The sequence below is a fragment of the Lathamus discolor genome, chromosome 6 (assembly GCF_037157495.1).
Source record: "Lathamus discolor isolate bLatDis1 chromosome 6, bLatDis1.hap1, whole genome shotgun sequence".
In the NCBI taxonomy this organism is placed as follows: Eukaryota; Metazoa; Chordata; class Aves; order Psittaciformes; family Psittacidae; genus Lathamus; species Lathamus discolor.
The window spans coordinates 51,173,735-51,187,605 of NC_088889.1; the positions used below are offsets into that span (position 1 = coordinate 51,173,735).

Genomic DNA, 13,871 nt, shown 5'->3' on the forward strand with positions numbered 1-13,871 from the left:
GAAGGGGCAAATCTTTACCTGTATACCCGCTGTTGTCAGGATAGATCCTTAGCTCAGAGGTAACCAAGTGTCACACACCTATGCTTATGGCCATTTTCATCTCTGTTCACCAGAGAATTAGTTAAGCATCTTCTTGGAAATTGGCTTCACCCAGCTGCCTCTGCTCTGTTTGTTGTTTTAATAGCATTTGCAGAAAGGTCAAACTGTCTATGGGTCTCACACAACGCTCCTGGGCAAAACCAATGCAGCACCAGCCATGCAGAGGCTTCTCCAGGGATTTGAGGTGCCTAGAAATCCTCTCCATACTCATTCCTACTCGTTAATCTTTGCAAACCACTTTTGTCCGTTAAGTGCATCTTGTAGATTCAGAGTAGTGATGTAAAGCTTGTCCTCCTGGTCCCATTGCTAACATACAGCCTAGAAAAGGTTATGGGGGTGAGATCACTGTGTCCAGTTCTCAAGATATTGGAGGTGAATTTCCGGGGATGAAGAAAAGATGCCTGAACTTCATACTTTATGCATCCCCCTGCAGTTGTGGCCCTCTGGTTAAGGAGGTTTCAAGTGCTGCAGAGAACTTGCCGGCTCCACTGGAGAAGAAATCACTGTCTCGCACTTGTATTCAGTAAGCAGTGTGAGTGGGTGCTTCTCCAAAAAGAAGTTTCTCCTTTGCAAAGGGACTGGGTGGTCTGATGTTCTGGTTTGATATTTCATCTGTGCATGTGTATGGTGGGGGAGCTATTTGAGGACAGCATAAGGCTATGATTATTTTGTTTGTATGAGGCTGATTTCAAGACCAGGGATCTTGATCAACAAAGATAAAGCTCTTGCCCAGTTCTGTGGTACTTCAGCTGAGATGGGATTGTCACAGCATTTTTAGCCTTTGCACAAAGAGGACACTAAAGTGGCTGAGGAAAACTTGCAGCTGGCCAGGAGGGGCTTGAGCTCAGGACAGTGGGTGGCTGTTGGAAAATTTAATGAAGAAGTGACAGACAAGACCGGGAGCTAACTAGGGGCGGCAGTCAACCTTTCTTGTTCAGCACCCCAAGGCTGGGGTGAATCCAACACCACTTATATCCTGAGACAGAGGATCCTGACTTGTGCACAGGTAACAGCAGCCCAGGAGGGTTCCTGTTGAGGTTAGACAAGGTGCATGGCTTGTCATAAAGAGATTCAGCTTCTTGCTGGAAAGGAAAATCTCTGTTCTAGTATTGCGTAGGTAGAATCTGAGAACTCCAAAGGGGGAGTCTGAGTTAAGTTTGGCACCCAAGTTATGGGCCTGATGGCAGTGATAGTTGTGGGGAGAAGCCTGACCTGTGGCTGATGGAATACCATATCCAGTTCATAGGACTGTCCTTGGTGAAAATGTATCAAATGCTGTGGTCCTTTTAGTGGAAGACTTTGACGGTGGTTCCTGCTGATGAGGAAGGAGCTTCATGCTGGGGAACAGCCAGGCTGAACTAGCACTGTGTCTCCAACAGCAGCCAATGGCAAATACCCTCATCTTCCCAGCATGAATGTGTAATGATACTTTCCCAGTACACTTTTCTGTCCATTTGTGGCTCAGACCAAACAGTTTTCTCCCAGACAGATATTTTGTGTAGCAGTCCTTTATGGACAAACTTGGGGAATAAGAAACCCCGCCACTTCTGCAGCCCACGAACTCCTGTGACAGCCTCAGCATCCCATGTCAGTGAGCCCCATGTTTTAATGGTTTGCAGAGAAGTGCCTCCTCCTGCCTGATGTGCAACTGCCACCACCGATTTTATCTGAGGCTCCTAGGTTCTTTTCTTAAAGATGATAGTGACTGAGGACAATTCTTCATCATCTCTGCCATTCAGGAACTGGATACGCAGGCAACTCACAGAAACCAACTTTTTGCATTTGAAACTTTGTGTGTCCATTAGAACCTTTATCTATTTGTTCAACAAAGGGCTGTTTCTGCCCTAGTATAATTTTGCCCTTGAAGTGTTTCAAGGATACTGGCAGAGTGTGTCTAACTCACCAGCAGCACAGGACTGAGGTGTGCTCCTGTCAGCCTGAATTTCCTCTGCAGGACACCAAGTGTGGCTGCATTCCTGAGTGTTGGGGGAAAACCTCATATACCTGTGCCTCTGCTGCTCTCAGGGTGTGAAAGGAGTCTCCGCAGCAGCAATTCTGCTGACGTGTCCTTGCTGAGCTGTAGCAGCCAAGGTGGTGCTTGTCATGGGTCAGGTTTTCCTGAATGACATCTTAGCTGTTCAATAACCAGTGGCACAAGCCCAGCAGAAGACTTCAGGCTGTTGTCTCTGGTACAACTTGCTCTGCACCCAAGTGCTCCCTTTGCTAAAGGGGCAGATAAGGCAGGAGGAAGTTGCCAGCAATTTTCAATTAAACAGGCTGAGGAGCTGCCCCGGATTTATGTAATTTCCTGTAAAGACTATTTGAAGAGCTTTGAAATGCCAGCTTAGGTCTGGAGCTTGTCTTCCTTCTGGGACCTTCCTGCCTGCCACACCATCCCTTGGAAAAGGAGGGTTCCCAATCCTCAGTTTTCACTTTGATTCAAAAATCATCCAGTGTGTCTGATGTCAAGAGCCAAGCCCTTTGTCTTTTCCCACATCTCGGCTGGCAAAGAAAGTTTGTTTGGCTCCTGCCTGCCTGGCCTGTAGGTATCACCAGCAGAGCAGAGCACTTACTCTGCGGTCAACATGCTTGGTGTTACACAGGTGCAATCTTCCTACTTGCAGCATCTGACTCCAACTTCATAACACTGTTCCGCTGATGTGAATCAAGACTGTATTATCTCTTCACAGCTAAAATATCCTGTCTTTCTCAATTGTGTTCTAGAGCTGATTGTCTCTGTTCTCTACCAACCAACCACATATTTGTGGTAGAATATAAACAGCAGCGGCATCAGTGGGAAACTCAGTACTGCTCAGAGCCTTTTCCACTTGACTAAGTGAATGATGTTTACTTACAGCGGGCTAACCGTGTCCTTTGTGGATGTGCAGCATGATCTCCAGCCTATGAAAATACAATGAATTCTTCTTCTTGACACCAAAGGTTTTTCCATTCCTTTGCTGCTTTGGTATATTAGATGAATCCTTACGTTGTGTTGTATGAGATGTTGCAATGTTCTCTTCTGTCCGTTAAGAAACCTGTAAGCTGTTATAAAGTGAAGGAATTTGAAAATATTAGTTGTTTTTAACCTAGCTGTTGCTATTTGTCATGTCTGATTGCAGACATGCTCTTTATTTTCTCAAAAATCAGCTGTGTGCTAGTTGTATCAACAGATCCCAGACCATTAGCTGTTTATGGAAAAAATATGGCTTGGATTTTGCTTTTAATTGCTGAGAATTAACTCTTGGCCCAAATACTGTTAGAGGAAAAACTGATGCTTTCTCTCTCCACTCCCCAAGCAAAATAATCCAACAAAGCCAAAACCCCAATTAGTAGGAGCGGTTCCAGTGCAAACACACGCCCTCAAGGTTTGCAAGTGCTGCGACACTGCCAGTGTGAGAGAGCTGTAAAGCATCACTGGCTTGCTGTGGGCATAGCTGGGCAAGAGCATGTGGGTGTGATGGAGGACTTGTGTCAAGTTCTGGGGGAAAGAGTGTTGGTTTGGTATGTTGCAGTTACCTATCTGTGTTGAAGACTTCTTACATGGATGGTCCTTGGCATGTGTTGGTGCTTTCTGTTGTGCTGTTGAATTGGGAAGTATCAGTGACTGCAGTTTTAAGAAGTTTATTTGTTCACCTCTTGAAATAAGAACAGAATTGTTACCAGTCTCAAGGTGTTTGCAGAGAGGAGCATAGAGTCTGCACAGGTGTCTCTGTGGCACGTGTTTTTAGCAAAGATCAAGAAGTTGGTATGATAAGTTCCTCTTTGCTGAACTTCAGTGGGTGAAATGGTGAACTGCAGCAGAGCACCTTTCTTTAAGATGCTAGTCAGAATGACTGAGCCCCTTGTAGCTGCCTGTGTTTCTGGGATATACTTCTGTATTGTACTGGCATATCTCATCCATCGATATTGCAGCATGGGTTAGCTCAGGGCTATCAAGCTGGGCTAAACTCCTGATGAGTAAACAACACAAAGGTTCCTGGATTCGTTCCTGTTTCCTTAAAGGGATACAATGAAGTGCAGGCAATTAAAAGAGAGAGAGAGAAAGTGAGTGAAGTGTAGCTCTAGATATTACACCTGATTTCAGGCTCTCTACCCAGGGTGTGGATGGTTTTCTTATTAAAAAAAAAAAAAAAGGAAAAAAAATCCTCATCAAACAATTGATGTTTTTCTAATTTTTCAGTGTATTTCTTTTCCTGCTGCTCCCTTTGGGAAGGGAGAACCCAACAACCACCCAAACAAATTCCAAACAATGGAAACAAATTTCCTAGAGAAAGGAAAGAAAAACATTAGTTTTGAGCAAAGTACGCTGTGGAATAACTCTGCTCTGCTCCCAGCCTTGTCAGGCACTGTGCTGAGCCTGTTAAAACAACTTTCACCTAATGGGTGCCCTCTTTCTTTGAGCAGCTTTTGGAAATTCAGCCTGTGTGGAAGCCAGTGTGATATGGGGGTCAGTGCCATTCCTTGGCAAGACTTCTGCTCCTCAGCTGGTCAGGTTTGTATGGCTGTGATTTTGTCAATGCATTTAGAGTATGTGCTTTTGCACACTACTAGGATAGTAATTGTAAATACGTGTATTTGATCACTGGATCTCACAGTACTATAAAATCCAGGATGTATAGATGTGACTGTGGCCTACAACCAATACTTTTTATACTAATTATTTGCTTTCAAAACATTGGGAGGGAAAGGAATGTAGAACAAGCAGAGCAAATGGCATATGTTTGATATAAAATGGTATAAGGGCCTGTGAAGCTTTTATTGCCCTTTTCTCTTAAAAACATACTTGTTACTCAGCTGCTCCTGAGTGACACTCCCATTCCATGATCAAGCAACAGATGCTTTGTAGTACCACGTCTTGGCATGCTTTTGCAGTGCATTTGTAATTTGCTGAAGCAACAGGCTTCTGCTGCAGGGATCCCTTACCCCAGCCCTTCATCTCCTTCTCTTTGTGTCATGCCTTCTCATGCATGGGATCAAACCTGTCTCGTGCACCTATGCATCAAGAGCTGGTAAATGCACACATGATCATCTGGAGAGTTCCTTCCTTTAAAGTTATAAGACACTTTTTCTGCACTAGGACTAGAAAGGAAAGGGGGAGGAGGGGGAGGTTCTTCTGATCTGTTTAAATAAATGGCTTAAATATTTAGCTTTAGTATGGGGGTGGTTTTGTTGTTTCTAATAATATTGTCTTAGGCAGAGATATAGGAGGATGTCTTCTGGGAAACTTCCTGGCAAGTATTTGAGCACTTTAGTTTGTGGTATACCCTGGACACGTACCTATAATGATTCTTCCTTAATATTCCTTTCTACCAACATGTCACCATAAATTCAATGGTACAGGAAAGCAAAAACCTGCTTTCCCTTACAGCTGTTCAGGATCCAAATGCTGGAATTGCTCTGTAATCCTGGGTAAGCCACTTAGCCAGTTGTGCTTGTTTTTTTCTGCCTTGGTCAACTGTTGCTTCATTGTCTTGCACTGGGGCATGACTGCTAGGAATGCTGTGTGTTCAGTTTGTCTACAGTGCTCTGCGGTGACTGGGGTCACCTAAGGACCAGCTGTGGAAAATCTGGCGGCATTCCCCACTTTCCTTTCCTCCTTGTCATTGGGTTGTGGAAAAAAACATCAGACAAATGAAGTTGTCATGTGCACATGGTGGTGACAGTCACCTAAATAAGGGCTTGGCTGTTGATAGCATTTTAGCCATGACTTTTCTGTACCCGTTTGACACAGCTTACTGCTACAAGAAGCAGCTTTCTGAGACAGTAAATTGGTACTTTGAAAGTAGAATCTCCACTTTTCAGGAAAAGCACCTTGGGTCTGTTTCTGTATATGCTGAAATTTGCAGTTTCTTCAAGTTCTGTGTTCAAGTTTTTAGTTCTTCAGTTTTGAGGCCTCAAAACTATTTTGATGCTTGAGTTTCATATGTAATTATCAGTCTCCAGGAACTGAGTCTTAAAATAAAGTGCCAGCTGTCACAAGCATCAGAACCAAACTGGAGGAGCTGACAATCTATAAGCATAGGCAGGTGATGTGAGTTACCCAGGGCCATACGTCAAGCTGAATCAGAATTAGAATTCAGGTCTTATGTTACCCCAAAGAATACCGTGCCCATGGGATCCAGCTGACTTTCTGGCACAGTTTTGCACAGGGTACTGCAGTTTATGCCTCGGGTGGTTAAAACACACGTTTAAGACTGGTCTTAGTTACCTCTGTGTAGAAATACAAGACCTGGTGTTAGCTGTCTTTACTGGCAGTTGCATTTCCTGTTCTGTGCTGTGTCTGAGAAGATCTGTGTTTGCTTTCCAGGCTCTGGGAGAATTGTCTTGCAGGAGCAGGTCAGTTGCTGGCCCCAGCACACACCATAGCAGGAGATACCTGGTGTAATCCACAGGTCCTGAAGACTGGCTTTCTCTCAAGCTCTGTATCAGGTTGTTCAGATGTTGGACACTGCCCAGATCTTGACTGTCCAATGTCAGAGCTGACCTTGAGCACAGGCAACCAAAGCTCTGGGGGTGTGTAAAGGGGACTTCAGAAAAACATTATGCTCTGAGGCTGACCAGGGTGATTGGAGCCCATTGGTGCCCCCATGGCGCTTCCATCTTCCTGGTAGATCTCGAGGCCCTGGTAGAGGAGGTTTGGGTCTGTGGCATGGTTTTGAGCTGTGAAGGTGGCAGGAAACGTTTGTTTGAGTGGAAGCTAGGACTCTCATGGAGTGGGTGCTGGTCAAACTGTATACCCAAACATTTGGAATAGTCCCATGAAGCTTTGTCAGCACCCACTGATTGCAGCAGGCACCCCATGTCTATCAGCATGTTCATGTGAACAGTGGATGTTTTCATACAGATTCAAAGGGAGGCTGGGCAAGTGTCTTGGAGGATGACAGAGGGACCCTGTGGCTCTGGAATTGCCCCAGGCTGACAGTGGTTAGAAGCTGGCAGATCTCTTCAGGGAAGCCTCTGAGCCTCTGTGCTTGCCCTGCTGTAATTTTTTCCTCATCAGCCATTCATGGCCACTGATGAGGGCAAAACCCTGGGCTACATGAGTTCATGACCCGTTGTGGATGTTCTTATGATGGAAATCAACAGCCCAAGATACAGAGATAGTTTTGAGTCCAGGCTAGGTGTAGAAATTCTCCCCTTGTGCTGACTCAATGACTACCTTGTCCTGCCACAAGAGACCTTGAAAAGTGCATCCTGTCAGGAAGTTTTGTCAACAACCCCTGGCTTTGTCACTGGAGGCTTGGCTACATCTCACTGGGGAAGCCTGTCAGGCTTGCCTGACCAAAAGCATTAGCTGCCCATACCTATATTTGCTTTCTCCACTTGTCCAGCAAGAATGGCTCTTCTCAAGCTATCTTTCTGCTGGCCTCATTTTTGGTACCAGTCTACAGTTTTAGCACTCTAGTGACCTCAGCCTCTTTCAAAGTTGTCTTTCAGTGATGTTCTGAATATTGCTGATGAAGCTGCTTCCCCAGTAGTTTGCAGTGATGATCTGTGACTGGTGAAGGTATGACAGTGATTATCAGACTTGGATCTGCTTTGTGTCTTACCTGCATTTATACTCTGCAGTGCCCTTACAAACAGGGATGGAGATGAAGAGCTTCTCAGTAAAAGACCTTTGGGAGAGAAGCCCATCAGAGCTGCAGTCTGTTTTCATTACTGGGGATCTCTCTTATTTGATGTTTTGTTCCTCTTCTAATGCTGCCTCACCATTGAAAGAGCCACATCTGGCTTGAGGCCACTTGAAGCAGCTTGAACAAGTGACTCTGTCCTCCAGCCCTGCAATTAATGGGCTTGATCTTTCCCATGTGAGTGAAATCTTTTCAGACTCTTGTCCTGTCAGGCTCCTAGCTCTTCCAATTAAGAGGCTTTTAGCTTAGCCAGCATTTGGGAGCTACAGTACAGCTGGGCTTTTGATAAAATGAGGGGATGCTAGAGGTAGGGATGTAATGGGTCTGATTTCAGCTTGCAAATATGTCTTGGAGAGAACAGAACATCCTCCTCGTACAACCTCGTTTGCTGCAGCAGAGCTGGGAGACATCAACTGTGTGGGCTGCTCTGGCTTTTGAAATAGAACTGATGAAGCTAATAATAAGAAAGTAAGATCATTTCTACTTCTGGGGACCTCAGTGTCTCTTGGGCAGCCAGAGGGATGTTTCAGAAAACATGTCTTACTTGTGCTTTCTCTTATTCTGGCTGTTTTCTGCAATGCTGTCATGGCTCTTGCTTTGAACTCCTGTTTTATTTCCTCCTTTGCTGCTGCCTGCGCTCACCATCTGGTACAGGAGCTGCTTGTGCTGCGACTGTGGCTTTGCAGAAGGAATGGATCTAGCAAAAAGCTTAATCGAGGTGGCCTGTAGCAGCCAATAATTATCATTCATCAGTGTGGCCTTGTGGTTCCTCACTGTAATCACCTGTAAAATCTATGCAGCAGAAGGTATTTGGGTTTTTATTTTTAATTTCAAGGCCAGTTTTGCAACTTTTCCTTGAATGTGAAAACTAAGCTGGGATTCTTTTGGACTTACCATGCAAACCAAGCTGATCGTCCATCTAATGGATAGAATCAAGCTTTAGTCTCCAAATTTTTGCTGCAGTGGCTCCATAACATATAAAAAAAAGCTTGGTAGGAGGGTTTGTCTGAGAAAGAGCAAAAGAGACACCCGCTGCCTTCTTGCTGTTTATGCTTTCTTCCCTCCTTTCCTCTACAGTATTCCCCAAGGCTTGGTCCCAGCTCTGTGTCCATTGCTTGCCAGGGATGTCTACTTCACTAGAAACACATAATAGTACCTATTTATTGGTAGTCTTCTGCAGAGTTTCCCATAAATATCTTCTCAAGTGACAGTAAATGGAGGTACCCTGAAAAAACACTAGTTTGAAAGGGGGAGCAGGGTGTTCTGCTTGTTCTTTGAAGCAAAACCACTCTCTGGCTCACAGACCAGCAGTAATAAATGGAGTCAAATAGTGCAGTACATAATTGCCTTCGCCTTTTGTGTCAGCTTCATATAGTTCTCGCATGTGACATTCTTCCTGGCCATCATGCTCTTTATCCTCCCATTGTACTAAGAGTGCAAACAGAATTACCTCGTTTGTTATCACAGCATCTGTACGTGGCTTTTAATTTTTTAGAGATCAAAAAAAACCAAGCCCATAACCCTCAAGCCCTCTTTGGCTAGCACTGTTTAAATCTGCTCTCAGCCTGCTTGCACAGCTCACTTCTGCCCTGCAATGCAGAACACAGATCTGCAGAAGGAGAAGTCTAAAGCAGTCAGTGCATTGAGGTTTAAGGAATGTGGTGGTGTTGCTGAAGAAAAGCTGTCTGGAGGGTGTTGTGTGGCCTCAGTAAATTGGATGGTGGGTTGGGGCAGGGAAGTGTTCTGTGCATCTTCTCAATGACAGTGCTGTGCTTAAAGGGGTGCTCTTGTTCCTAGGCTTTTTGTTTTAGGTACTTGTAAGAATGGGAATTATTTTATTTGGCCTCTGAAATCTCTCTCCATAGTTTTGTGGTTTCCTTCCTATAAAGGTGAACGTTTCAGATTAAAATTCTATTTGGCAGCTTACAAGCGCTCAAAACAGAGGCTGGAAGGCAAGGGGGGCAGGAGTGCCCAGCTTATTAAACTTTTCCCAGTGGAGGCATTGCCTGACCTTTCTTTGTGCTGTAAAAACATGAAAGGATATGAAGTTTCTATTTGGGGAGTGTTAACAAGAAAATGTCAGAGGGAGAAGGCAAGCCAGGGGATCTGGGTGGGAGAGGGCTGGGAGAGATATTCCTTCTTTCCTCCATCACTTGCACAGAGCTTTCTCCTATCTGCCTTTGTCCTGCTCTGGGTTCTCGTAGTTGTGAGGAAGGTTTGGTTTTCAAAGGTGGTGCAGAAAAGCAACAGGAGGAGGAAAAGCACATGTTATTGCCAGAGGAACCAAGACCAGAGAGAACCATCCTGGTCAGGGCATTCAGGGAGTAGTGCAGTAGCTGGGAGCACGCCCTGCTCATGGTGTTCTAGGCCCCTGCCTTGGCCCTTCTCCCATGCAGATTTACCTGCAGGCTTCAATATTCCCCTCTTGTCCTCTTGTATCAGCTGAAGCCTTCCCTTGGCACCTGGCTTTCACCACCAGAGAACTTGGACTGCCCTGTAGGTCTGAGCCAGAGGAGGAAAGATGGTGAAAGAGCATCCTTGCTCCATGCATGGTCTGAAGGTCATCAGTATGGAGGGTAACGGCTGTGTGGTAGGCTCGGTGACGTCCGTGTTGTGTACAGTGTGTACCTATGTGTGGTATGTACCTCTGACACAAGCTCCACACACCCGTAGCAGCAGATCATAGAATCACAGAACAGTCTGGTTTGGAAGGGACCTTTAAAAATTATCTAGTCCAGATACAGACACTGAATATTGTTCTTTCAAACTCGCAAAGCATGTAACCAGATGATGCATGGGGTGGAAGTGGAGGGTCACGTTTGACTGGGGTCTCTCTGTTTCCTGCCCTGCAGCAATTCCATTTGCTCTTGCCCTGGGAAAAAAGACATTGAGAAGATGGAGAACCAGAGTGGAGCGCTCTTGGGACACATCCGATGGGAAGGAGAAAAGGAAGGGGATGAGGAGAATGGGGTGGCTCCTGGTGCTTCTCCTTCCCGTCAGATGAGCAAACTGGAAGATGTGCAGGTGGAGATGCTCGAGAAGGCAAGGGAGCTCTTCCAGCTGTGTGACAAGGATGAGAAGGGTTTTATCACCAAGGTGGACATGCAGGTGAGGGAAAAAGTCCTTCCTGTGTCCTGGGAGGAGCTGTAAAGGCAGTGGTGGCAGAAGAGGGGAGAATGTTGCGTATCTTTACTTTTGACAAGGGTGGATGTGCAGGTGGGCTGTGTCTCATTCAGGTTTCTGGGAGCAAAACTCTGCCACAGCCAGCTGCTAGAAGCCAAAAATCCCAGGAGGGCCTTGGACCTGCAGGGGATTCCTGGGACAAGTGGGACAGCAATTCCAAATTTTTAAGGAATGCATAAAATTAAAAAAAATTGCAACAGTTCCTATGAGCATTAAGCAAGCAGTGGATGGGAAATCTGGAGAGGGGAAAGCTTTGGTTTAGTTTGAAAAACCGAAACAACAACCTCCCAAATCCCCCCACAATTACCAAGGGGAAAAAAGCCCACCACCCTCTTAAAAAATGCTGTTTATCTTCTTTGTCTCAATCACAGCTAAAGCCTGAGCTCAAAAACTCGCTTTAGGCCTGACCTGTAACTTTGCTGTAGAATGATGTTTTGCTGGTTCCTGTTAAGAACAGTATTTGTTAACAGAATCTCTGTAGTTCTTTCTTAGTTTGTTTTAATGGTTTATCAGGAAGGTTACATGTGGATTGTTTTTCTCCTGTCCCATCTTTCCCACCATCTATAATAAACATGTGGCAGGCCCATGCTGGTTTAATTACTGACTCACTTTGGTTTGGGTTGTGTGATACCTAATTTTGTGTGGTTACATTAATAAATATTTACTAAGCTTTCACCTAAAGCTGCATATTCAACAGACAGTAAGGAGGTTTTAACCTATCCATCTTGTTATTTGGAAGCTTTTTTAGGTGCCACTTCGCATTACGTGTTCTGCACATGTATTATGAAGGGAAGTCTCTCTCTGCTCCTTGTCTCTGTTGTGGGAATAATAATACAGTCCTAACACACAGAAGATGACAAAAGAAAGCTAATTCTCTGTTATGGACTGAACATTTTGATTGTGATTTGCAAGATTTCCTGCAAGAGCTGGGAACTAAATCCGGACACCCATAAGTCTGTCCTCCCTCTCTGGCCAAAGAGATGGAGCTGGTACCTGACGTGTCCAAAGAGAGCTCTCTCGGTAGCAGCAGTGGTCACAGGAGGCTGGCAATGCCCCAGGGAGCAGCAACCTTTGGGTAGGGGCGGAGGGAGGCAGGCTACAGTCAGTGGCTGTGAATTGCAGGAGGAAGAGGATTGAGCTCCCTCCAAAGAAAATAACCCAAAGCTCCCTCTCTGCAGTCCTGTTTGGATCACCAGTAATGGAAAGTGTCGCCACATCAGTGGGTACTTGCGTCATCACTTGGTTGTACTGGCAGACTACCGCATCCTGCCCAGGATGCAGTGCTGAAAGGGCACATCACTGTGGGCCAGAGCTGAGGATGGCAGGGACAGGAACTATTCACAGGGAAGACTTGAGTCTTTTGTTCGTTCTTTTGTCTTTGCAGCGGCTCCAGAGTGAACTCCCCCTAACCCTTGAGCAACTGGAGACTGTTTTTGACAGCTTGGAACAGAACAATAAGGGATACCTGACACCCGTGGAGTTCAGCTTGGGGCTAGGTAAGGACTGCACAGAGGCAGAGGAAGGAAAATGTCCACCTGTGACATGATGTTTTATGTTCTGCTGAAGCTGTACTAGCTATGCAGGGCAATGTTCCATGCTTATGTGAATATCATTGGAGAAGATGTGTGTGCAATACTGTTATCCCCCTTCCTGAGGCTTTGTGTTGCCTTCTTCCACAACTATTACCTGCCTACCTGGTAGAGCCAGCTTCTGAACACCTCCTACTGGAGATAGTACATGCTTCAGCCTGTATCTGGCTGTATGATCCACAGCCATTCATCTCAATAAGGACCTTTGCTGGATGAGAGGACAGAAATATGCCTTTTGGTAGCTGCTCCAGCTGGTAGCAGTGCTGTTCAAGGATAGTATGAGTCCTATTAGTGGGCCCTCTGTGTTCCCAAATCTCATTGGCACATTTGTCCCAGCTATAGCCATAGATGGACATCATGAGGCTACGTGCCTCAATGCCACTGCTGGTAGAGATAGGCAAGATTTCTCTTTGTGTCAGCCCCTAGTTGTCAGGTACCACCTGTGTTGGCAGCCTGGCTCCATGGGACTTGCTTCAGTCTAGGTAAAACACTTCATTTTTGCATTAATTTGTGGTAATTTTTCTGTGTCTGGCTTCATTGAAATCCTTTTCAGACTTTGCCCCTAACTCAAGAGTTTGGCTTACATATTGCTGTCTTCCTTCTGGAGTGTCTGGGTGCAGAAATCAAGGGAAGCTGCAATCAAGTCTCTTCTTGAGAGGGCGTCTTGCATGGACTCTGAGAGGTTACAGGGTACATCTGCACTTCTGATAAAAGAGCATGCATTTAAATTGTTCAGTTTAAAGCGATCTGAAATCCTTCTAAGATGTCAAAATAACCTTCAGGCCATTCTCTACCTCAATTTTCCCAACTGTAAAAGAGATAATGAGACATAATGACTCTTTCTTTAAAGCAGACACCCAAAGTGCCTAATCTAAGCCTATCTCCTTAATTAACTATTTGAGCCTCAGGACTGCTCTGAGCTGAGTAGGGCCCTGTATCTCCATATAGCAGTTTTTTTTCTAACAGCACGTTTCAAGAGTGGGAGAGAAGCAGCTGAATCCTGGACATACAGTACTAAGAACCATAGAGCCATAGAATAGTTTGGGTTGGAAGGGACCTTAAAGATCATCTAGTTCCAACCCCCTGCCATGGGCAGGGACAAGAGTGCAAGATCACCCTTAGTAAAATATATCTGTAAATTACACTTTGAGGTACACAAACAGTGAATATTTTTTTCCCCTTAGAGCAGCTTCCTGTTCTCATCTGTGCTCTGAACATCCTTGGCTCTTCGCCTTGTAGTCGGGATGTCATTTATGCCTTTTAAACCAAGCAGATATGTTTTGGAAAGGAAAAGTAGCTGCTGATGGAGGTCTGACCTCTGTATGCAGGAAGGGGGCCTGCATTTTGAGTAGGATCGCTTGATTTGTTT

At 45.3% G+C, this 13,871-nt stretch overlaps 1 protein-coding gene across 6 annotated transcripts in view; it reads left to right on the top strand.

The window, feature by feature from the left end:
- The window catches only part of CRACR2B (calcium release activated channel regulator 2B), a 47,357-nt gene that overhangs the window by 8,654 nt on the left and 24,832 nt on the right, over positions 1-13,871 (top strand). For 3 of the 6 annotated variants that reach the window (XM_065686854.1, XM_065686858.1, XM_065686856.1), the window contains exons 2-3: positions 10,583-10,838; positions 12,298-12,409. In XM_065686854.1, coding sequence (XP_065542926.1) covers positions 10,626-10,838; positions 12,298-12,409 — 325 coding nt within the window. In that variant the 5' untranslated portion in view covers positions 10,583-10,625. Of the gene's footprint in view, positions 1-2,956; positions 3,040-4,545; positions 4,592-10,582; positions 10,839-12,297; positions 12,410-13,871 lie in introns of those variants that run through there. The other 3 variants (XM_065686855.1, XM_065686857.1, XM_065686859.1) reach the window with 3 other exon arrangements.